The 23,009-nt window shown below is 46.8% G+C and overlaps 2 protein-coding genes across 7 annotated transcripts in view; one reads left to right on the forward strand and one right to left on the reverse strand.

Moving 5' to 3' along the window:
- Positions 1-23,009, forward strand: part of cntln (centlein, centrosomal protein) — a 224,174-nt gene that overhangs the window by 104,452 nt on the left and 96,713 nt on the right. The gene's annotated exons all lie outside the window — the stretch shown is intronic.
- Positions 1-23,009, reverse strand: part of bnc2 (basonuclin zinc finger protein 2) — a 105,056-nt gene that overhangs the window by 47,158 nt on the left and 34,889 nt on the right. Inside the window, exons 1-3 of one of the 4 annotated variants that reach the window (XM_088374811.1) lie at positions 15,617-15,895; positions 14,981-15,322; positions 12,999-13,061 (exon numbers count right to left, since the gene is read on the reverse strand). In XM_088374811.1, coding sequence (XP_088230937.1) covers positions 12,999-13,061; positions 14,981-15,322; positions 15,617-15,874 — 663 coding nt within the window. In that variant the 5' untranslated portion in view covers positions 15,875-15,895. Of the gene's footprint in view, positions 1-12,998; positions 13,062-14,980; positions 15,323-15,616; positions 15,898-23,009 lie in introns of those variants that run through there. The other 3 variants (XM_088374814.1, XM_088374813.1, XM_088374812.1) reach the window with 3 other exon arrangements.

A 23,009-nucleotide genomic window follows, 5' to 3' on the forward strand; every position in this document is an offset into this window, starting at 1 on the left:
GTACTGCCCCCTATTGGCTTGGAATGCGGTTATAAATCTGGTGTCGTTAACTCATTCCTTGCCAGGTGTGTAGCTTTATCTTTTTCATATGTGAGGATCTAAAAAATGGCTTGTATTGATTGAGTTCATCGCTGCATAAATACGAGTGGGATTGAAAACACACACAGATAGACGATAAGAAAACTGGCTTCCAGTGAAAGGGAACTCGCGTCCGAGCATAGCGGACATGGGCTAGGCAGTCTGGAGGGGAACAAAAGAAGCGGGTGAGAGTGCAAAGGTTGTCACACATTAGTCGCCGAAGACGGAGGGTGGAGGAAGGTGGTGGAGGGTGTCAGTGAGGGGGGGCGGGTTGTGTAGGGGATTTTGCGTTCCAGCCCTCTCACATCTGTTATTCGTTTGTCCCGAGCTGGGAGGAAAATAGCAGGAAGCGTTCTGGCGGTGGCGCAAGATGAAAAGACAAGAAAATTGAATAAAAAAACATGTGTCGCACATACGCCGCCGCTGATTGGACGCGTCCCGCAGAATTATGTACCCTCCAGGGGGGTCGTTGCCAGCTTACACAAACACACACACATGCAAGGCAGCAAGATTCCTCTCATTCATAAAAAGAGCTTGGCACACTTTCCAAAAGGCTTCACATCACACTGTTGTGTCCGTCCAAACCTCGAGAATAAAGTTAAATCAACCTGGAGAATAAAAGTTTAAGAAGGTCCCTCACAGTTTTACAACCACAACATCAGTGCTAATTTCTCTTAGCCGACCTATGAAGTTTCACATTGTAAGCTAGCATGAAGCTAACGTACTTTGCTTCATGAAATCGTTTGATTGAACGTTTGTGTAAACAACTTGAAGCAAGCATGCTGGGCATCTAATTCTGAGATTTTCCTTATGGTAAACACGGTTGGACAGGTAAGAAGCATGTCCTGCTGTCCAACAGTTTAATTAGTACTTCCCATTGAGTGTGACCAATAAATTGGCTCATTTAGCATCGTTGACATACGTAATGGCGCCGTTCCATGGCCTGGATTAAGGCAGCATGTGTATGTACAAGCTTTACTTTTGACTATGCATGTGCTGTGCCCGCATGTTTAATTACACTTCAGCTTCGCTTTGAGGCAAAAGCAAACAGTGCTATAATTACCGGAAACTCCCGCTTTAATTTTTCATGGAAATCTACCCAGCGTCTGCGTGTTCATATATATTCAGAAGAATATTTGTTGCAAATAACGTTCAGGTCTAATTTCACCTTTGCAGTGTCTCATTTCGAGAGACATCAAATTGTTGTTGCCCCCCCCTACCCCTTGTTTACTTTTGAACAAACACACCTTTGAAATATTTATAGTCGCCTGTTACTGGGCCAAGGAGACAAAGGCCTATTAAAAATGAGCAACGTGCCATTTCCATTCTTGTTTGGTAGTTCATTATCATATTAGTTAGCATTCAAGCACAAAAGCTTCTGGCTTTGACCGTGGTTGTCATTAGTTTAGCTAGCTAGCTAGTTACGTCGCCGAATTCCACGTATGTATGTGCTGAAATCGATTTTGTTGTTTGACGGTACGCGGGGCCTTTACTTTTTTGCGAGGATCTGGATAAAGGTTGTAAAACAAGATTATTGTTAAGATTATTTTCACCCGCCGCAGCTTGAATTTGGGGAAGCCCGGCGGGTCAGTGATCCAACAGATTAGGCAGATGGGGCAACGCAGTGAAAATAAGATGCCTGGTGTGTGTGTGTGTCTCAGCGCATTCTCTGGTCTTGATGGAGGTCTGTGCTCTACTGACAAGCATAGTTTCACTTTATTGGATCAACTCTTGCCGTGTCAGCATCATCAGCGACAAGAACATACGCACTCGACGGCAATATGCTAACACGCTATAAGCCCCTGACAGATCCACACACACACGTTTTGTGTGTGTGTGTGCGGGGCGATACTTGGAGCTTCTCACATGCTTTGCTGCTCTTTGATATGCGCCACTCATTAAAAATAGATGGTGAGCAATCATTACAGGCATCGGAATTAATCTAATTAGCCCGGCGCGCTAGTTCTCTGCAAACAGAGAAGCCACCCGGCCCTCGGCGGGCCGTTAGCGCTACCTCGCTACCGCTGTGTACTTGTCTCGGGTAAAGAGGCAATGCGGGGTCCGGGGTGGGGTGGGCTTGAGATAATCCGCCTTGATTTATTAATACGCGCAAACAAGATTTAGCTCCTCAAAGCAAACAAATGATGGTGAGAGGAACAAGAGGATGGCGGTGGGGGACAAAGAGCAACATGGAGGGAAAGCGAGCAGGCGGAGATGAATTATTTAAGCCATTGTGGACTTGATACGCATTGAAAAGTGCTCGCAGTAAAACCCACTCAGGGATTGAAGGGGGGGGGGTTCTTTTCTCTCTCTCTCTCGACACAATCATGGAAAATACCTTAATTGATTTGGCGTTTTGGACATTCCCAAACAGAGTGAGGAAGGAAGGCTGCTTTTGATATGAAATCACGAACCCCCTTTCGAACACGCAGCTCAGTTTTGACACAAAAAAAAAAAGAAATCTTGCGTGTCACACGGCTAAATCTGTAAAGCCCTTTCCGTCGTCACTTTGGCTCAAAGGGCTTCTGGGTATTTTACATTACGAAGTGCAAACTGCCCTTTTTATGTTCACTGCTATGTGCTGCCAGGACGTTTTGTCTCACAAGCTTTCACAAGTCCTCATTCAGCACAGTTGCAGATGCTCAGTGATGCGCGAGTGGAACGGACCAAAAAAAAAAAAAAGCGTTCATGAAGGCATGTGTGAGTTGAACGCTTAAAAATTCTCGTCAGGAGACAATTTCAGAATTGTCTCGCCCTCGTTGCTCGGAAAGTAAAAGCTACTCTGCGAAACAGGGGAAAAGTGTATTTCTTGGATTGGGCCCGCGCTCCAATTACACGGACATTCTTGGCACGGCTCATTGCGCGCGGCTAACACGGTACGTACCCTAGCCAAAGAACTTTTCGGGACACTTATCAGAACTTGTGACACTGAACTATTTGCAAAACACACAGAAAAAGGTTTGTTTTCTTGGCAGGCTCTTCGGAGCGTGTCTTTGTTCCTCCTCTCCCTCGCACTCCTCACTTGCGGACGGGAGGTGAAGGAATGAGGGAGGCAGAGTGGTAACACGCGGTACCATGAGGAGCCCGAGGCTGGCTCTCCCTCCCTCCCCCCCCCTCCCTCACGGGGCGAGCGCTCAACCGGCCGGCAACCCCGCAGCGCACACATGCGCAAAACGAATATTATTATGCGTTATTTTCAAATCATGCGAACGCTTTACTTGGAGTATGGCGCGGTAGAAAAGGCTGGCAGCTGCCGGTCTGTGGTTTCCGAACCAGGTGACGCATGTACACGTCTAAATGAAAATAACTTTTTTCATCTTGGAGAAGAAAACACGGGGTGTGGCGCATAAAAAATGAGTTTGTAGATTTTTTTTTCTCCTTAATCTTTTTTTTTTGTGCTTAAAATTCATCTTTAATATCTTTTGTGAGGTTTGTAAGACCCAAATCACAATTGTAGGTGCATAGTTCGTCAAGTTTATTATGTACAAACATAATTTATGGCTTTAAATATTCATTCTCATCTTTGTTATATTGAGCGTTTTTTTTTCCAAGGGTTGCGACGCTTCGAAAAATCTGGTGGCTTCTGGTTTGTGTACTCACACACACATACTACACACAAACAAACACACGCACGCCTTGTCTCACTTCCTTCCTCACTCGCTGTCGGCGCGGCACGCTCTGCATGTGTCCCGCTCTGCATGCGTCCCCGTCATATCTCCTCCAGCGCTTAATTGTCCCAACTCGCGACGTCTCTTCCTGCCACCGGCCGCAGTTTAGAGGAAGTGAAATCCTCCTAAGTGACTTGTCACTACGCATCAGCCTCAGGCCCAGGCGGCAGAGGCGGCGTAGGCACCCCCCCACCCCATGCTCTTCAATCCCTCCCTCCATCCCACTTTCTGCCTTCCTCTTGCAGAGATTCCCCACTTCTGCTTTCTCTCCATGTTGTGTCTTGCCCCCCCCCCCCCCCCCCCCCCCCCTCCCCCCATTACCACTGCGGTCACTCTCTCTACTCCTCCACCCCCCCTTTTTTCTTTCTGTCTATCGTCAAGCCACAGTCACAACATCACAAGCTGCTCTCCGCTCACTCCTTGTTCCCCCGACTCGACTGGAAAGCAGGCGATGAGTGACTTTAGAAAGGTACACACACACACTCGCTCACAGTCGCCATATGTACAGTAGGGCTTAAGCCTCGGTGACCTTCGAGTTGACCTTAAAATGTCACAACTCGGTGATGCATGCGTCACTCTTTCAGTAAGTCATGTCCAAAATTCCCTTAAGTCCCATTGAAAACGTACCTGTAGCCCCCCCCCCCCCCCCCCCCCCCCTCTCCGTTGCTTAATCGCTTCATCTTTCAAGACTTAGATGAAGACGCTGGCTAAGTGAAGCAAAAAGCTGAGGTGGGGGAAAATAAAAGGGCGATATGTCATTAGCGAGCGAGCGGATTGCGTGTTTGTTTTGGTCAGCGCCAGGCGTGTTTGCTGACGTTCCCTTAGCCAGAACGGACGCTTTATGGAGCGTTTCATTAGAGCCGCCAACAGATCAGGCAGCCATCAATCTATCATCCCTTCACCAATCATGTGCGGCCGGGGGCTGGACTTAAGCGAGGTCAGGAGGGGGATCGAGTTGTCTGGCAGAGATGGACACTCGGCTGGGAAAAGGAGGGGAGGGGGGGGGGGGTCGCTCACTCATCACTTGGATGTCGTCCGAGAGTGTGTATGTGTGCGGTTGTGTGTGCGTGTCTGCGCGAGACCAGTAAAGGGTCAGGCTTTGGTCACCAGATGGTAAATGTTTGGGCTGGACCACAGCAAGCAAGTAAGCAGGGGGACTGTCATTACTCCCCTTGAATCTCTCTTTTCGGCCTCACACAGTCGATCATAGCCAAAACGCACGCACAACGTGAGCGATGGGTGATAATGGAGCAGACGCTAGCAAAAGACCGCTCGGTCCCAACTCCAACATGGCAGAGCGATGAATCTCACTTCCGTACCTTGCGTAATCTTTTCTTGTTAAATAATTTTGATTTTTTTTGGGGGGGAGCGCACATCCGTATACATTGACAGCACCAATTTTGCATTTTAAATAAACAGATAGATGAATAAATAATTTTAAAAAATGAATAAAGTTCGTTTGCTAACGATGTTCTTTTTACGTATTCTCAAAAATTCGTTAAGTCATTTAACAGTGCTCAATTGCACTTGTTAACGACAGCTCCTGTTACCATGACGACTGGGCGGAGCTACCAGGTGGCTGGCTACCTGTTGAAAAATATTATTTTCACTCATGGAGGCAGCACTTCACACTAATGGTCCCATTTTTCTGAGACCACTTCCAAGTCCATTCGGTACTGAAACCGGACTGTTCCGCTGGCACGGTATTTGATCTGGTTGAGGTTTACATAGCGAGAACTGCGCAGGAACTTGTCACCGTGTGTGGCCTTACAATGTGCAGGCGGCTCGGAATATAAGCCCCGCTCTTCATGCGCTTATTAAAAAGCAATCCCCCCTTCGCTACACACGCATAGTGCTTCCCTTTCACTCTCCAAATCAACGACATAACAATGTCGGCTGGCCCGTGTTACGCGCGGGGGCCGCCGAAGGGAGCAGCTGGACCCGGAAAAAGGGGGATTTGGGCCAGGCCAACCCAGGGGAGAGGGCGTTTTTGAGTCGACAAATCAAGACATGAGCGATGGACAAGATGGTGAAAATAGAGATGAAAAGTCAGTAAAAAGCAGAGGGAGGAGGGGGCGAGGGGGAAAAAAGTAGTACCGGCAGCCGCGACGCCAATTCAGCACTTTAACAAATCGATGCCCCTTGAGGAGCACCGTCGGCACCCTCGCAAAGTGCGAGCGTGTGCGCGCTGATGGTGTCTGTGTGAGGTCGCAAGTCCACATTAAGGCCCCGATAATGTGTTAATTTATAACTCCAGCAGCCGGCAAGCCGGCCTTATCCATCTGTGTCAGCCGCTAGGCCCGGCGTATTCATCATCCCGAGCCCAGAAATGAGCGCTCCGCTGAGATTAAGCCACTCGCTGGCGCAATTTCTCCTTCCTTTCTTTCTTTATCTATCGCATCCTTCCAACGCCACCGCTGCCGTTTTCGCTGCTCTCGGGTCAGGGTGATCAATTAAGCCCTGTCAGAGGCCACTAGCGCCACCACCCTGCAGACATCACTATCTACCCGGAGACGGCGCGCTCGGGCTCACCCCCTCCCCTACCTCCGCCCCCTCCCCTGCTGTACGGGTGGCTCCGATCATGACGATCGCCGGCTGAATTGAATTTTATGAACTCGTACTGTGTTATTGACATAACAGATTGTGGCGCGAAACAATGCAAACGTGTGTGCAAAAATGGGTTTCGTTTAAGGGGGCCCCCGACGTGCATAAATCTGCGACGCACAGCTCCGTCTGTCATAACACGTCTGGAGTTGTAATTACCTCCACCGTGGATATTTTCAGGGCGGTTTGGTCGCTTGTATTTTTGACAGTAAAGCGGGGGACACACTTTGTGACTTTCATCATTGGAAGTAATACGTTGGACGGGTTAGCCCGTGAATAACGAAAATGAGAATTTCACATGGCTTTCAGGATATCGTATCAAAAATGAAAGTTTGGAACTGCTTGGAATAATATTTACAACCCTATCAAAGTTGTAGCATCAAATATCTAGTCAAAATTTATATGGAAATGTCTCAAAAACCGGATCCAATTTGAGAAGATAAAAAAAATCAAAAAGCCTCAAAATTGCCAAAATGTATTCCAACCAGCATTACATCATCCAAATTTAATTGTTAGCCCATTTCGTGATCTAGTCTTTGCAAACCCGCTGCAGAATTTCCTGGCGTGTGCCCGTCACGGCAAGTGTTTGTCGGCTTTGTGCAGGTGGCTCGACGCGAGCGGCAGCACAGCTCTAATAGCACACAAGGGGGAGGAAGTGATCAATACTCACACTCTCAATTCAATTTCACCGCATCACCATCAGTGCACACAAACATGGCCGAGCGTGTCCGCGTAAGCAGACTTGATGCGAGATAGCATTGCCGGGGGGGGGGGGTGCTCATGTCGAGTGTTCATTTTTCTATGCGTTCGTCCGTCCGAGCCGGAGTGGCGGAAAGCGGCGGCGGTCGCAAGGAGTGAGACGAGAGAAAGACAAGCTGGGAATTCTACCTTTAAAGTGTGCATCAGGAGCGGAGAAAGGGAATCTGCCCATTAAGACTAAGTGGATATCTATTAGATCACCGAGGTAAAGGAGGTGGACATTTACCATCAGTGCAACGCACAAACAAGCCAACTCGGACCCTGGAGTGTTTTATTAGGCTCGGACAACTTTCTTGCAAACTTCATGAAGGGTAGTGGTTGGCGCTCAGTTAATTTAACATCCATATTCTGATAATAGTTCAAAAAAATGGCTTCAGATGCGACCTTGTGGTCATTTTCAACTCCAGGCCTGACATGCATATTCCGCACGTTTTTTTTTTTTTTTCCTGCATGGTTGGCGCGTATGCGTACTGTGTCTCCTTTGGGAGCCGTGTGTGGAAGACATGTGTGCCTGGGACGTCACCTCGCTAAGAGTGAAGGCCATTAAAAGACCATCATGAGTCACCGCCCAGTCCTGTGAGATCAAACAAACCCTTTGGCCTCTCTCTGTCTCTGTCTCTCGTTCTCTCTCTCCGCTGCCCTTACTTCTTCACCAACTAAGTCCCCCCCCCCTTCCCCAAACACACACACACTTGTGCTTATCACTGCGGTACAGTTAATCCTTCCTCCTCCCCGCCATCGTTGCGTCCCTCTAGGGGGGGGAGTGCAAAGAGGGGGGGCTCCGCCGAAGGCTAACAAGGAGGGGGCACGTTTGCCACTTATGCTTGCGACACATAATATGGAGCAGCAATCAACTTTGGCTCATCCCTGGGACCCACACTGCAGGGAAATGGTGGGCGGCTTGTACAGAAAGGAGCGGGGGCGGGGGTGGGGCTAAATTAACACTTGACATTCAATACGGTCAGGTCCTTAATTGGCCGGGGCCTTCCTGAGAAGGCAATTTTCTATTCCCCAAACTGCGCCATGTGCCTGTGTCATCTGAGTGTGTGTGTGTGTGTGCGTAAAAAGATTTTGTGTGTGAAAAGATTTTGTGGGTGCGTGTGTGAGTATGTGCTTGAGACGACAGACGCACACGATAGCCGCTGTCGAAGCTGGGCTCGGAGTCCGAAGCAATCGTAGCTCGATTCAGGGTCATCAAGAAGCCCGATAAGGATCCGAATTTTTCATGCAATTATGTCAATGCGTAAAGCCGCAGCGGCCGAGGCGACCATCGCTGCCCGAAAGCGACAAGCAAATAGCCGTCATGCCTGTGATGCGCCAAATTGCCATGAAGGCAGTGTGAAAGGGGCTTAAGGGTGTTTGCATAAATCTACCAGGGTGCACTTGTAGGGGGGGGACCCCCCTCCCATAGCTGACTCTAATGAGGCCAAATGAATTAGCCCGACCCCTCCCATTGCCACTTCCCCCCCTCCTTGCTCCTGGTATACACGTGCACACCTCAATGTTGAACCACTTTCAACCACTTCCTGTTCCTATTTTTTTTTTTTTTTCTTTCCAGCCTGCCCAGACTCACCCTTGCACTTCCCCGCAGCTCGACTTACACTTGATGTTATTACAGCTTTCAACCTGAGAGGTATTAGGCTTCCTTGAACAGATCTGACAGCATTTACAACACGGGGCGAGTCGACGCCTCTAATCGCCTCTGTGACTTCAGCCTATTACCAATTGATTCCCCCCTAACAGACCCCCCGACCCCCCCTCGCTTTCTCGCCCGTGTCATAATGCGCTTTTGCACGTTCTTAAGTGTCATTCCGCTGCGGAAAGCCGGCGGTTGTTTTGCCGGCCATTCTTATCGATGTCAGCGCTTTAAATCACGGGCCAAACGTTGATCTTTAGCCTCCTGGCCTCCTTTCAAGCCGCGGCAAATTTACGAGGCCCCGGCAGAGGAGCGAAATACCTGACGAGAAGTCGCCTTTTTTTACAAAGCCTCATCAACAAAAGTGTTTTTCTTGTTGATGTTTTGGGGGAAAGGAAAAACATATCAAATAGATTAAAAGGCATGAAATATTAAAAAGCTAGTCCGGGTCGCACTCGTCACGAGCTGCGGCCGTCCACTTTACCGCTGAGTGTTTCCCGACAATGGAAGAGGCAGGTCGGGCCATTTACTGAGAAAACATCAACAGCGAGTGTGTGTGCGTGCGTGCGTGCGAACAAAACACCTTCGCCTTCCTTTTAACACACAAACAAAATTTCCCATTTAGAGCCAGACAAGATTTTTCACTTTGCCCCGTTGTTCCGTCGCACAATGAATGTCACGAGACGGGGGGGTTGGGGGTCCACCGGTGCCCCCCCCCACCACCACCACCATGTGACAACACATGTGGGCCCACACACACAAAACCCCCAAAAAGTCACCCGGCTCGGAAAACACGAGCCGCGGGACGCCGACGCGGCCGCATTTAACAGCGGCCATTAAACCTTATTAATCCAGCAGCGCAAACAAATGCTTACACATGTTGTAACAAAACCAAAAAGTAGCTAATGAGACGCCATGTGTGCCCAAAAAAAAAACTAGTTTGTGCATAAAGGTTATCTTCGCCTTTGGGAGGGAATAGTCCGTTCATGTGTGTGTTGGCAACGTGCCGACCACGGCCTGTACCACTAGCCTCCCTTCTCCAGAACCTCCCTTCCAAAAAAAAAAAAAAATCCTCTTTGGGCCTCTGGCCATCACATCTCCATTGCAAGTTTAAAAAAAAAACAGGACAGAGAAAGTGCACATGAAGCGACGTGACCAAAAAAATTTTGATAATTCACGTGTAAAAAGCAGCACACGGTCGCCAAAATGGCCGTCATTACCCCCACGACCGTAAACACTCGTCGTAATGATGATGATTTTGAGCGATAATAATAATAGCAATCCAGCCCGAGTGCTTTTTTTTTTTTCTCTTCGACAATAGCGGTGGCATTAGTCACTTGGACAACAAGACAAATGAAAGCTTCTCTGCCTTGAGAGCTCTCTTGCCACTGCTGATGGGGCAAATTGGCAGGGGGGAAGGGGGGGGGAGTCCTCTAAGACACACAAAATAATTAAAAAAAAGAGAGCAAACGATTTGCCCGTCGCACTGGCATCGCTCCAGAGGAGAACAAAAAAAAAAAAGCAGGAGTTGAGGAATAACAGGAAAAGGGAGAAGCCGGCGTGAAAGTCGGGCCCGGCCGGGTTCCTGTCACTTAGCGCGGGTCACGAGCCGTGTCACCTTCGTCTCAGACGTGCGCTCACGCCGACGCAGGAACGTTTCCTCTCGAAAAAATATTCCCCCCCCTCCCATCCCCGGTCGCGGAGTGCATGTTGACTTGCTGGCACTGTACACGCAAATTCACACATACCTCCGTGTGTGTGTGTGTACGTGTGTGCGTGTGTGTGTTTGTGGGACTCATTAGACCGCAGCAGGGTGGTGACATCCTGAGCGACACACACACACTTTCTCCTCACATGGGCGACTTGTTTCGCCGCAGGAAACTAGCCAAAAGCGACATAGCAACTCTGAAGTTAAGTTACAAATAAAATCCTGATAAATCCCTTTAAAGGTATGTGAGTTGCCTTTGCAATTTGAAAAGCAAATTCTTCAACAGTGCGATGTAAAAAAAATGCACAATGCTAGCTAACCCGATGACGTACGAAAGAACAAGTAGCCATATTCCCCTCAGTATTTAACAGGAGCAAAAATATTGACGATTTCTCGCCACTGAGTGTTCAATCATGCCAATGATGCCGCCCGGTAAAGAAGATAAAGATTCATTGAGAGCACTTGTGTAATTCGGTGACAGAGACTCTCCACACTTCACTTGAGCGATAGCTCCATGTGAATGCAAATACAATGAAGCGTTATCTGATCTGATTGTTTTGTACAGCTTGGTGGTAGCTCACCGCAACTTTTGACATCGTGGTATTTAAAAAAAAAAAAAAAAATGCATACGCGACTTTGCCGTCCATTTTTTGGCCCCAATTCATTTATTTTATAGCCTTTCCGCATCGTTTACCAAATTGCGTTTGTGGTTGACGTGTTTTGTCAACATGGCTGTTTCCAGATGGTGGGCCTTTAAAAAAAAAAAAAAAACGGACCAACTCGTAATGCCGCACGTGATCCGAACCATGCCTTGGGTCGTGGCGATAATATATGACAATGCGCATCCCTAAAATTCCTTACCAGGCTTATCTGCGATGACCCGGATTAGCAAACTGGATGTCAAGGTAAGGTTTGGAGTTGAGGTTTTCTAACACAAAGGCTAAAAAAAAACGCCCACGCTGGATTGCCAACACAATCTGATATTTATGTCGGGACGAGTGAAGGATGCATTTGAACCCGGCCATTCCGTTCTCGATCCCGATAAAAACCGCCCGAGGAAAAAGCCTGAAAAACAATCAAGCCACAAATGCTCCCAATATAAAATAGAACACACATGTTAAACATGCCATTAAATGTGTGTGTCAGCGCTCTGGCAACAATAACACAAACCGAGCCGCCGCCGTCGTTGCCGCACTAATGGACCACCATTTTTTTTATACACCATTTCAAGGCCACTGTTTAACTGCGTGTAAATCGTCGATTGAGCCTCTCTTTTGTTCAGATTGAGCCGGATAGAGGAAAGGATGACAGTGATAGACAGAAGAAGAAGAAGAAGAAAGTGAGCAAAGGGAGGGAAAGCAGTTTTTCTTGCAAAAATCTCCGCTTTCACCTCGCCGCTCTCCTCCAGCCAAGGCCGGCCAAGAGACACTTCACCTCGCACCCGCACACACATGGAGTCCCGGCCAACAAACACACACACACACACTCAACCATAAACTCCTCGTGCACGCTCGCCTCGACAGTACACACCCACTCCAGCAACTGGCACAAGAGTATTTAGCCACCCACTCAGAAAAAGAAATGGCAACACACACAAACTGGGTGTCAGCGCACACACACGGTTGTAGACACACACTTGACACCAGATACGTATAGACATCCCATATGCTCGTGCTCAACGACCCATCAAAGTCAGATATGGAAATAATAACACACACACACACAATCAGTGTGGATCATTGTGCACATGTGCATTAAATCTCTGCCGCTCACTGCCGAAGATGCATATGCAGCACATATGCAACACACACACACACACACACATATTGTGAGTGTATCAATGTGTTAATCGTCACATTATCACTTCCTGAGCTGCTCCAACGAGATTAATGTTATCGTCTTGAAGGCATTTCCGAGATGGGGGAGACGTGACATTGTGTAGAGATTGAAATTTGACCTGAGTGTTTTAAAATAAATACAAATAAAAAAATGGTTAATCTGACACATTAACAAAATTGTGGTTGGTTTACTAATGAAGATGTAAAAAGGAGAAATAAGTAAAAAAGCATTTCCAAACTAAAGAATTAGACTGCCTGTAAAAATAAGAATGATTTAAAAATGTATCTCTGCTTGTTATCGAAGAACTCGCCGTTATTTTCATCAGACGGATTTTTGCTTTCCACAATATTCCTTAAAAAAAGCATATTTTTTTTGTAAATAACATGGCAGTCAGCATTAAAATTAAAACTGAAAATGCTTTTCTGAGATTTTCACCAACAATTACAACACATTATTTTTAATTAGAAATCAGCTGCATAAAACTATATTAATTGATCATTTTGCATTCAAAATTATATTTATATTACCCTCTTAACGATTGATTTTTCTGTTAATGATTTTTGCATTTCAAACTGCTATATCTTAATGATATTAAATGCAGAAATGAAAGTTCTGCTTGGGTGTGTGTTTGGGAAAAAAAAAAAAACGGGGTTGCTATTTAAGTCATAAAGTGGGGGAAGAGGGCGTGGGCGGGTTGGAACAGTACCTCGTCCAGGTCTCGGCCCATAGTCGACCTGTCGCACTTGATAGGAAGCCGCGTTACAGCACCCTTGCAAGGAGAGAAGGGGAAACGCTTTTTAGAGATAAAGCGTGCACGCGCAACACACACACACACACACACACTCACTCACACGCGGGCGAGCACAAGAGCGTGTTTTCTTTTTACGGTGGTGCTCACATTGCGGCAGAGGCGGCCTGCGGCTTTGCGCAAAAGCGCAGCAGCGCGGTGCTTAATGGAGTCAAATAAATAAATAGATAAATAAATTGAAAAAAAAAATAGGCGCTTGGTTGTAAACTTTGCGAGGGTCGATTTTTCGTAACCATTTAACGACCGCGGCAAGGGAAAATAATCGATCCTCTTCATTTAAATGTTTGTCTTTGCCTTCTTCCCTCCGTCAAATAATTATTTCCTCTGTTTTATTAAACGTATTTTTTTTTGCCTTTTCTGAATGCATTCGAAGCCGATTTATTGATTCCAGTCACGCTGTTGACTTCTTAACGAGGCTCTTGTGCGGTCTTTTTTTAGAGACGTCAACATGTTTACATTTTCTTTCAAGCATAAATAAGGACTGTCAATTTAAATTGACATAAATTAAAGCCCTTAAAGAAACGTTCTCATTCCCACCCCCCAGGATAAAAACATCAATAACGTTCCAAAATGTATGTTTTATTACATTTAAAATAATTCCAATAAATGTTTAAAAATGTGTAGTTAGTTTGCTCATGTTTTCGTACACCATGCTCATTTTGCCACGAATAAATTGCCTCAAATAATAATTGTTCAATTTGCTTTTTCTTCCACTTGTTAACAAACGACACATTTTCTCCTCCTTTGAATGTAACCGCAGTTTATTTAAAATGCCATTTCCCTCAAAATTCGCATCTCATAAAAATGATTTAAGGCCTTTGTGGACACCCAAAACGCATCATTCTCTCCCCCAGGCCCTTTTTTTCTTTTTTTTCCCCCCCAACATATTTGTCAACAGGCGGCCACGGCACCCTAGGGTGCTGCCCCACACGAAGTCCTTATTATCTCATGAGAAGATGACGCAAAAGGAGGAAGGAGATTAATTGCGACAAAACAATCAGTTCATCAAAAACATTGCGAACGCGGATTCGGTGCAGGTGCCCAATCCACCTGACCCCCTCATCCACACGCAGCATTTGCGTAAAATACATCACTTCAGCTTTATAAAATGTCAAATACGCCTAATTAAAATTAAATCACCTAAAGATCCTTTAAAATGTAAACCTCGTTGCAGCCCGAAACTTTCTCCCACTTTTTGCGCCTCACATGCTTGTTGCGCAACCGTGCCTGGTACCGAGAGCCTCGCAGGTCCCGCAATGATGGACTGCAAGCCAACAAGCATCCTCTATCTTTACTGTCTCCCCCTCACACACACGCACACTCTGACACACACGCGTACACGCATGCACGCCCGCACACAACCAGCGCGCCGATTCTTGACTGAGCCTCCTGAAACTTCATTTAAAAAACCCAATCGAAATAAAACAAACTACAGACTATATCACCGATTAATGAAGTAGAAACGATTATCGTAACATCCGCGGGTGAGAGGCAAAAATATCGGGGGGATATGATGCCTCTCTTCACACCGCTTCCATCCTCCGGACACCCGGTGATCGCTCGCGCTCCTCTGCGCTAACGCATCCGCGCCGAGGGCTCCTTGCCTCGGCCACGGCAAGTCAAATGACACGCTTCCAGGAATGGAAGTTTTACAAAAGCAAAAGTCCAGCCATATTTAAAAGCAACCATGGGCACCTTGTAATCCATCACTTTGCGTAAATTTTACACGAGATATATTATTTGAGAGACGCAGCAGTTGTTAAATAACACACAGCAGCAGTTGAAAGTTTGACAATACACTTTTCCCCCTCGTTGGGACCACCGCAATGTACAAGATGAGGAAGTGGAGAAGGGGGGGACCAAGAGTTGATCCTTCATACCTGCTGGGACATTCTGTAGAGGAGGTTGCCGTCAGTGGTCTGCTGCTGCCATGTCCCCATGAAGCCCGGCTGCTCAGCACTAGGCGGTCTGGTGCTGAACTGCATGGAGCTCTCGCCCGCTCCCCCGGCGCCCGCACCACCGCTGCTACGACTGGAGGGCTCTCGGTCGGGGCCGGCGGCGGCTCCGTGCTCAGCCTTGGCCGCTGCAGGCTGAGGAAGAGGCGGCGTGCTGCTGCTGGGCGTCTCCGGGTCACTGCCGGTGGTCGTGCTGGTGGTGGCGGCGGCGGGCTCCTGTGGGGCTGTGTGGCGCTCACTGCTGCCTCTCACATCTGCCTCCTTGGACTTGATGGGGGGGGGAGAAAGTGAGGGAGGGGGGGGGGGGGGAGAAAAGTAAGTGAAGGTGGGTTCTTTTTAGGGTTGCCCTCCCTTTTTTTTGCGAGGGGGGGGGGAGTTGGGAGATGAGTGCGGCCAATTTGCAACGGGGGCCTTGAGTTGGAGTTGATGAGGACGCGAAATGGGGACAATAAACAAAACGGGAGGGGGCGGCGGCAGCGGCTCACTTTCGGAACGCACGCGTACACCGCAAAAATAAAAGTAGCATCAAGAGTGCAGAAGAAGCAACACAAAGCGTCTTACCATCAACTCAGTGTGTGTCCCAGCAACGTGAAGATGAGTGGGAGCGCGCCACGAGCTTCCTCTCTCTCGCTCTCTTTCTCTAAGATCTCTCTCTCCCTTCCTCCCCTTTGCCTTCCTGTTCTGTCCGCCTCCTTCTACTCTCTCCGTAGTCCGCCGAGGAAGTGGACACGGCGCTTCAGCCTGACTCGTGTTCGTGTCTGCGCGTGTGTGTGTGTCGGTGCGTGCGTGTGCGCTCCGGACTGAGATGCTCAATGACATCGCGCCACACGTTCTCTCTCTCTCTCGCTCTCCCTCACTTTCTCTCTCTCTCTCTTACGCACGCACGCACACACACCTCCTCAGCCCGGGGTAAAGGAGGCGGGGGCAAAGTGAAGGGGTGGAGGGGTTGCTGGTGATTGGGGGGGGGGGGTGTCCTGCTGCCTCATTACCATGTTTGCTGCGAGCGACGCGCGCGCGCGCACAAACGGGACCGTTCCGACACACACGGTCATGTCTTCTTAAAAAAAAAAAAGCTTGTTTGAAAAATATCGCTGTAGAAAATAGAGCTTATGTGATAAAATGGGGAATCCCCCCCCCCCCCGCCCCCCAAATAGGCCAATTTGAGGTTGCTCCGACATAAGCTGTCAATTTGATGAAACACACTTCTGAAATAACAAATTGACACAAATTACTTTTAATAATGGTATTATTATAGCCTGGCTGATTTAATCGGCCAATATTAGCGCTTTTAAAATGGTCAATTTGCTGATTTAATTTTTTTTTTCAATTTTCTTCTTTTTTCACATTACATTATACAGAGAATTGGGAAAAATAAAACTCAATGTTTGCCTCTCTGTTGAAAAGTTAAAAACTGAAGGCCAAAGTATCATAAAATAATCAAAAATGCTTCTGCCGGTTATTTTATTCGTCGTAAACTTTTGAAATGAATCGGTGATCGGGATTTTACATACAGATATGAAATATCATTTTGACACTATATACATAAAAAATGTCATTTTGACATGCATATTTTTTAAAACAATGCCCCTTTTGCACTTGAATGTGTGTAGTTAGTCCCCAAAACAAAAATGTGCAAATTAAATAATAGGACAGAAAAAAAGCAATCAATAGACTTGTTCTACCGACAAAAATCTGCCGCCTTTGTTTGACTTTCTGCGACTCTAATGAGAGACTAATGGAACGCAGGCAGGCTGCCACCAGCACACACACACACACACACACACACACACACACACACACGGGCAGACACCCCCCCCCCCCCTGCAGAGGCTCACGAATTTTAATTAAGAAAAAAATGAGAAGAGGTTCCATTTTAGCCAAATTGGTCCCCACAGCAGCAGCAGTCAAAAAGTGAGGGGGGTGAGCACACATATACACACACACACACCACCATAGCATAGATCTACACAACCTAGAGTGGGTCACATCTTCAACAATGAAGCCACCCCATCTGCTGCTCCTCCTTCTGATCTTTCAAATTACATCTTGTCAGCCTCGTGCTGCCTTGTTGAGCTCAAAGTTGTAATGCGAGGAACTCGTCTTAATCAGATGAAATGACAATACGGAGATCCACTCTTTCTCCATCATGTCTGGGAAATGCACTTCTTTTTTTTTTCTTTCTATTCAAGTGGCACTCTTGTGTTTCAAGCTTGCAGCATCCGGTTAATAGCTGTCATTTGTGCACTCGACTCGGATGCTGTTAATGGCCTGGATGACAAAAAGAAAGAAACGATCGGGCAAGTTTGCAAGGGAAATGACAAAAGATGCTGTGGCAAGATGTAAAAAAAAAATGGTGCCACTATCAAGCCCACTCACCCTAAGGGAAAGGGTCCATGACGAAGACCATATAATTAACTCGAGGCTCAGCTACGGATCAATTACCAGACAAGCAAGTGATAGGCGAATCAATGCAAGATCATCAGCCTCGTTATCACTGTTGCAACTCATTAGAGGAAAAGTGAGGTAGAGAGAGAGGCAGATGATATTGGGGAGGGGGGGGGGGTCGGTGGCTTCTGTTCTTTTTTTTTTTTTTGATAGAGGGGGGGGCGGCAGCGTAAAGACAGAGCGCAGCCGGCCGGCTCTGCGGCAACAGCCACCGAGGCTTGTATGGATCAATAGAAGAGTGGCTGTGAGGTTAAAGCTCTGCCGCGGCATCCTTATTCCCCAGACACAAACGCACTCTGACATGACAACAAGGCTTCTAGAAAAAGTCAAAAGTTTAGTCTAATTGTGAGTTATTTGGAATAAGTTCAAAAAAAAAAAAAAAAGTCAAATTATGCTTATTAGAAAAGTAACACTTAGCGGTAATAAACACAAACTGGTTTTTTGCAATGGCCCAGGGCTGCTACTGTCTGTCTGTGACCTTTTACCTCATATTTCCGTTAATACATTTTAGTAAGTGAATTAGTTAATTTGAAGTGCTGTGACTTAGCTTGAGTGCCCAATGGACCTAAACAGGAGCACATGGCTCTGCTAGCGTCAGTGACATTTCGCTAACGGTGCGACACAATTGTCGTTAGCTTGAATGCTAACTGTACTCAAACCGTAGTTGCAAATGCTTCTGACCTTCAACAAATATTTTTGTCATCTGTTTCAGCATATTCATTTTTTAGCTAGTTTGTAGCGGTGTTCTTTAGCTACAGAGAGCTCCCACGACTTACATGGCTTTACGTCGCTGACCTTTACCTAAAACTGTATTTTTATAATGGAGTCTCCCCAGTTTTTATTTTTTTCATTGATTAGTATTGTCTGTGACTTTTACCAACTAGTTAAAAGTCAAATTTCCTCAGGAAAACCCGTATTAATTAGCTTAAGTGATACTAGCACATGTCTCAAGGCTGCTATTGTCTTTAACCTTTGGCTAATTTTTTTTTGTCCATTGCTTGTACACATGCTAAGTTAGTTAGCCATTAAGCTGTATTCCTAAACTCGAGCACTGCCTTGACCTAAGAGGGAGCACAAGGCTCAGGGCTGGCACTGTCGCTGACCTGATTTATGCCTTACAGGGATGTTCACACGCGCATAAATCTGCACAGAGTGCATGTGTCCATGTGACAAGGCATGGCGTGTCGATCAGATGGCACCGGGATAGAAGTGTCACTGTTTGCCGACAGAGCCACAGGACATCACATGAGAGTAGCTCGCTTGTGATCGCGGGCAAAGGGGAGAGAGCGGCGGGGGCACCCAAAGGTCTCCACGTAATGAGACGCAGCCACATGATCGCCGGGTGTCACTCGTCAAGGGGGCCCGCCCCTTCGCTCAATAAGCGCTACTACTGCTAACGACGACATTTGGCATACAGTGTTTTGTTTGTCTGTACGGGCGATAGAGAAATTCTGCACACCCTTGTTTAAATGCCAGGATTTAGTGATATTAAAAGAAACACGCACGCCATAATTAAAAACTAGAATAGAAGGCACCTGAAATACTGTTGTTGCAAAAGTGTGCACACCCTCTTATAGCCAAGCAGGCGTTCATAATAAACCAATCGCATTCAAGTTTGTGTAAATTGTGAATTAGCTACTATTTCAAATATCTCTGATTTAAGTTTTGCTGTTGTAGTTTGCTCTTCCTGCCGGTTGGCTAGCGACTATTTTAGCGTGCTTAGCCATGACCCCGACGACAAGCAAATGGATGGTTGGGAATGTTTCCATAACTTTAGTCTAGCCTTCAAAACTGAAATGGACTTCGAAAGGAAAACGGTTTAAGATGTTCTCCAACTTTTTGGTGGATATGAGACGTGATAATGAGGATGAAGACAATGTTGAGGTGGGAGAAGCAAAGTTGGAGTTCCATCACTTGCCTAATGACCGGGGCGCATCCTCCCCGTTGGTTCTTCCTTTTCCTCACACTTGGGTAATTCTCCTCTAATCATCTCCACCCTCATTTAGTTCCCTCTGAGCTCTCCCTCCCTCTCTCCTCACCTCATCAGACAGGCCTCCACCTCATCGCCGCATCGCCTCCATCCCCTCACTTCTGTCCTCTCCCGCTGACCCGTACCCCCCCCCCCCCCCTCCCCTAGTCACAGGGCCTTGTGTCTCTACCTGCCAGCCTCCCTGACAGCCCCCCGTCCCCCTTGCTGCCCCCCCTGAGAGGAGACCGCCTGACCATCCGGAACGCTGCCGTGGCAACCCCTGCCAGCGCCCCCTATTTCACACCCCTCTTCCCTCCCCTCCCTCCCTCCCTCCCTCCCGCCCCACCTTCAGCTTGATCCCCCCCGAAACCGCAGCGAGTTTGACAAAGTGCTTTTTTGCACTTCTTCTCTTTGTCTCTCATTATTTAGTTTCAAACTTTTTTTTTTTTTTTTTTTTTTTACTTTGACCTTCTTCTGCTCTTACGTCAGTCCTAAACGAGGTACGCCGGCCACTGTTTTACCGGAAACCGATTGAGTGGGTTGCAACTCCGAATTTATGCCGACTGCGGCGTTTTACACTATGAGTCTTTGTGACTACGAGTGTGTGTGTGTGTGTGTGTGTGCAGATGTGTCCCGAGTGAAGGATTGAGGGGGGGGGGAGTGTGGGCAACCAGCTGTGCGTGCGCTCCGTGGCGAGCTGGTGAAGTAATGGGAACCACACATTTAATACGAGCCCCAAACTTATTGTGAGTAACAGGGATGTCCGCGACTGCTTTTGATACGGCCAACAGAAATGACCTCACGTAAGCTGGGAGAGATTCCGAAAGATCTGTGCACCATCTGAAAAAAAAATGAATAGAAAAAAAATAGAATGCAGAAGGAGGCAAACATGTGGATCACATTAGGAGGCCGAGTATTTATTTACGGCGCACACGACAAGGAACATAACCGCTGACAACACAACAAACACTGGTGACTCGACGATGCCTCAATAAAATTTAATGTCACGCAGACGATCTCGACGTAGTAAAGAAAAAACGATCACTGTTTGATTTATGATGAGTGAAATTAAAAGAGAGGCGTTAAGCTTTCGAAGGATTGTTTCATTTAGATTTGCATCCTAGTCGGTTTCTTGCACAACAAAGCACAACTCGGTAAACAAATACAGCGCAGCTCATCCTCTGGCTTCGGCCTTTTGATTTTGCACTTGCCCAAAAAGAAACTATTTAAATTTTTAAAAGTTTTTTTATTGTACCGAATAGATCATTTGGACTTATAGGATAATTTCTGAAGTTGAGGATACCCTGAATGTCAAAGTGGAACACAAAATTAGCCCAAAAATTCAAATAAAAAATTACATAATAGAACAAATTATTACAAACATTATGTAAGATAAAAACGAGACAAGCCCAAAAATGCCAATGACTAAAAATAGTCCAATAATCTTCAGACGTGCCATAGCTTTAAAATAAAAGTTACTCTATAGGCTCATATTGTATCGTCAAGTCTAAAAAAAAAGTGTTGAAAGGGGGGAGAAAAAAAAAGCAGAAATAATAAAGGCCCCGCCATCAGGTTTCAATTACAAGCGAGAGAGTGCGGGTTAAGTGAACATCAAGTGGTATTAAAATATATCGGAGGTCACTGGCATTGAGAGCCTTTGTTGAAAGCTCTCACGTATTCATGCACGCTTGCACGCTGCCGCCGAGCTGCGTTATTTGATTAGCGCACATGTAGCCGCAGATTTGCCATGAAGGCTTTTAGTTTGACACGCGTCTGGGAACCACTTCCACACAGGACAACGTATTTGTAAAAAATGAGCGAAATATAGAACCTGAATTTGAAGACAAAATGTGCAAGGCAAACAATAATATATAGCAAACCGAGTGGCGGTTAGCTTCTTTTTATGCTAGCTAAAAATGTTCCCCATCCATCCCAAACCTAATTTTTGCCCCCAACGAGTAAAGTAAAAATACAAAAATAGCAAACCGAGTGCAGGTTAGCTTCTTTTTATGTTAGCTAAAACTGCTACTTAACGTTTCCCATCCATCCCAAACCTCATTTTTGTTTTTCGTTCTGCCTGTCCTCATTTTAGCGTCCGTCCTCCGTCTGGTCTTGTTCCATCAGCCCCGCAGAGGCAGACCGATGGCCTCGGCATCCCCAGAGGCGACAGACATAAAGGGGCTGTGAATGGATGGATGGATGCATGGTGAAGGGGACGAAACCGGCGGCTAAATTATTAAGTGACACTTCGCTTCACTTTGAGACACACACACACACACATGCGGCGAGAGGGTAAAAGCATTAGAACATTTAGCCCCCTGAATGCACCCGACAACTCCACTACATGCTAACTCCCGTCAAAATCATCAAACTGGGCCCGGGGCTCTTAAAATTTTTACGCTACGGCTTGAAGGGGCGTTGCGGAGCCTCAAAGGCTTTCCGAGAGTGAGTGGCCCTGTCATCGCGGCCATCGTCGCCGATAAATAAATAACGACGCTAAGCGGCATCGCCGCCCAGTTGACAGCGCCAAGTCACTGTGAACATCGGCGAGCCGACGTGCGGGTGTGTGCGGGTGCCTTCTGACAGCTTCCGAGGGAGGGGTGAGGGTGGGGGCCGTTGGTCGAATGTGCTAAAGTGGGCTTTTGTTCACTTAGGTTGCACCTGGCCTTGATTTCCTGAGGACAAGGTTGGAGCACACCAAGACCGAGCTCTTCTTTAATTGGCCACATCAGGAGACTCGGATGATGGGCCATTTGGCTCGCTTTGCTACAACGTTACGAGTCGGGAACAAGGGCACAGATAAAACCACGTTATTCAATATGATCCTTTTAAATGCGGATGCTAGGCTAAGCTCAACTTTTTCGAAAGGGTAGTGCAGTGGTTTTGAAGCTGCTTCAACTTTCTAAACGCAAACAAAACAACAAAGGGTAATTAATCGGAAAAAAAAATCGGCAAATCGTTTCGACTGTTTTCAACAAGGTCCAAAAATCAGCACAATTATAATTTCAATCATTTTGTAAATCGGTTGCTAATGTAATCAATGTTAATTAGAGCTGTTTCTTTCGACGCAGTAATAGGTAAATAAAACGTTTTGATCACAACAGCACAAGTGAGTTCATGTATGAGAAAACAGGACACAGTGGCAGTGTGAAAACCATTTGCCTGCCAGTGGTTGCCCTTCATTTTATGTGTGTGTGTGTATGTGTGTGTAGCTTCGCCGTCTAATTGCAAGCGGAGACTCCTTTAATTAACACACAGTGAGGCTCCCGGGGGTGCGAGTGGGCACGGCGCATGTGTGACGAGTTCCTTCGCAGCCAACCTGCGGGACGCGCGAGCCTAATCAGAGCCTTTTAAGTCGTGCCATGTTCGCGCCAGAGGATTCATCCAAGACGCACTCTTTATTTTAATTTTTTTTTTTTTTTTTAGTCGTGAGAAACGAGACAAGCGAGGAGGTCTGTTCTGGTCTTAAGAACAAAACAGGAAAGGCCTTAAAAATGTTGAATTGGAAAAAAAGCACTTTGTGTTCTTGGCAAAAAAAAG

Source organism: Syngnathus floridae, chromosome 4 (assembly GCF_059516105.1).
Source record: "Syngnathus floridae isolate MCC-2025c chromosome 4, RoL_Sflo_1.0, whole genome shotgun sequence".
NCBI classification, from domain to species: Eukaryota; Metazoa; Chordata; class Actinopteri; order Syngnathiformes; family Syngnathidae; genus Syngnathus; species Syngnathus floridae.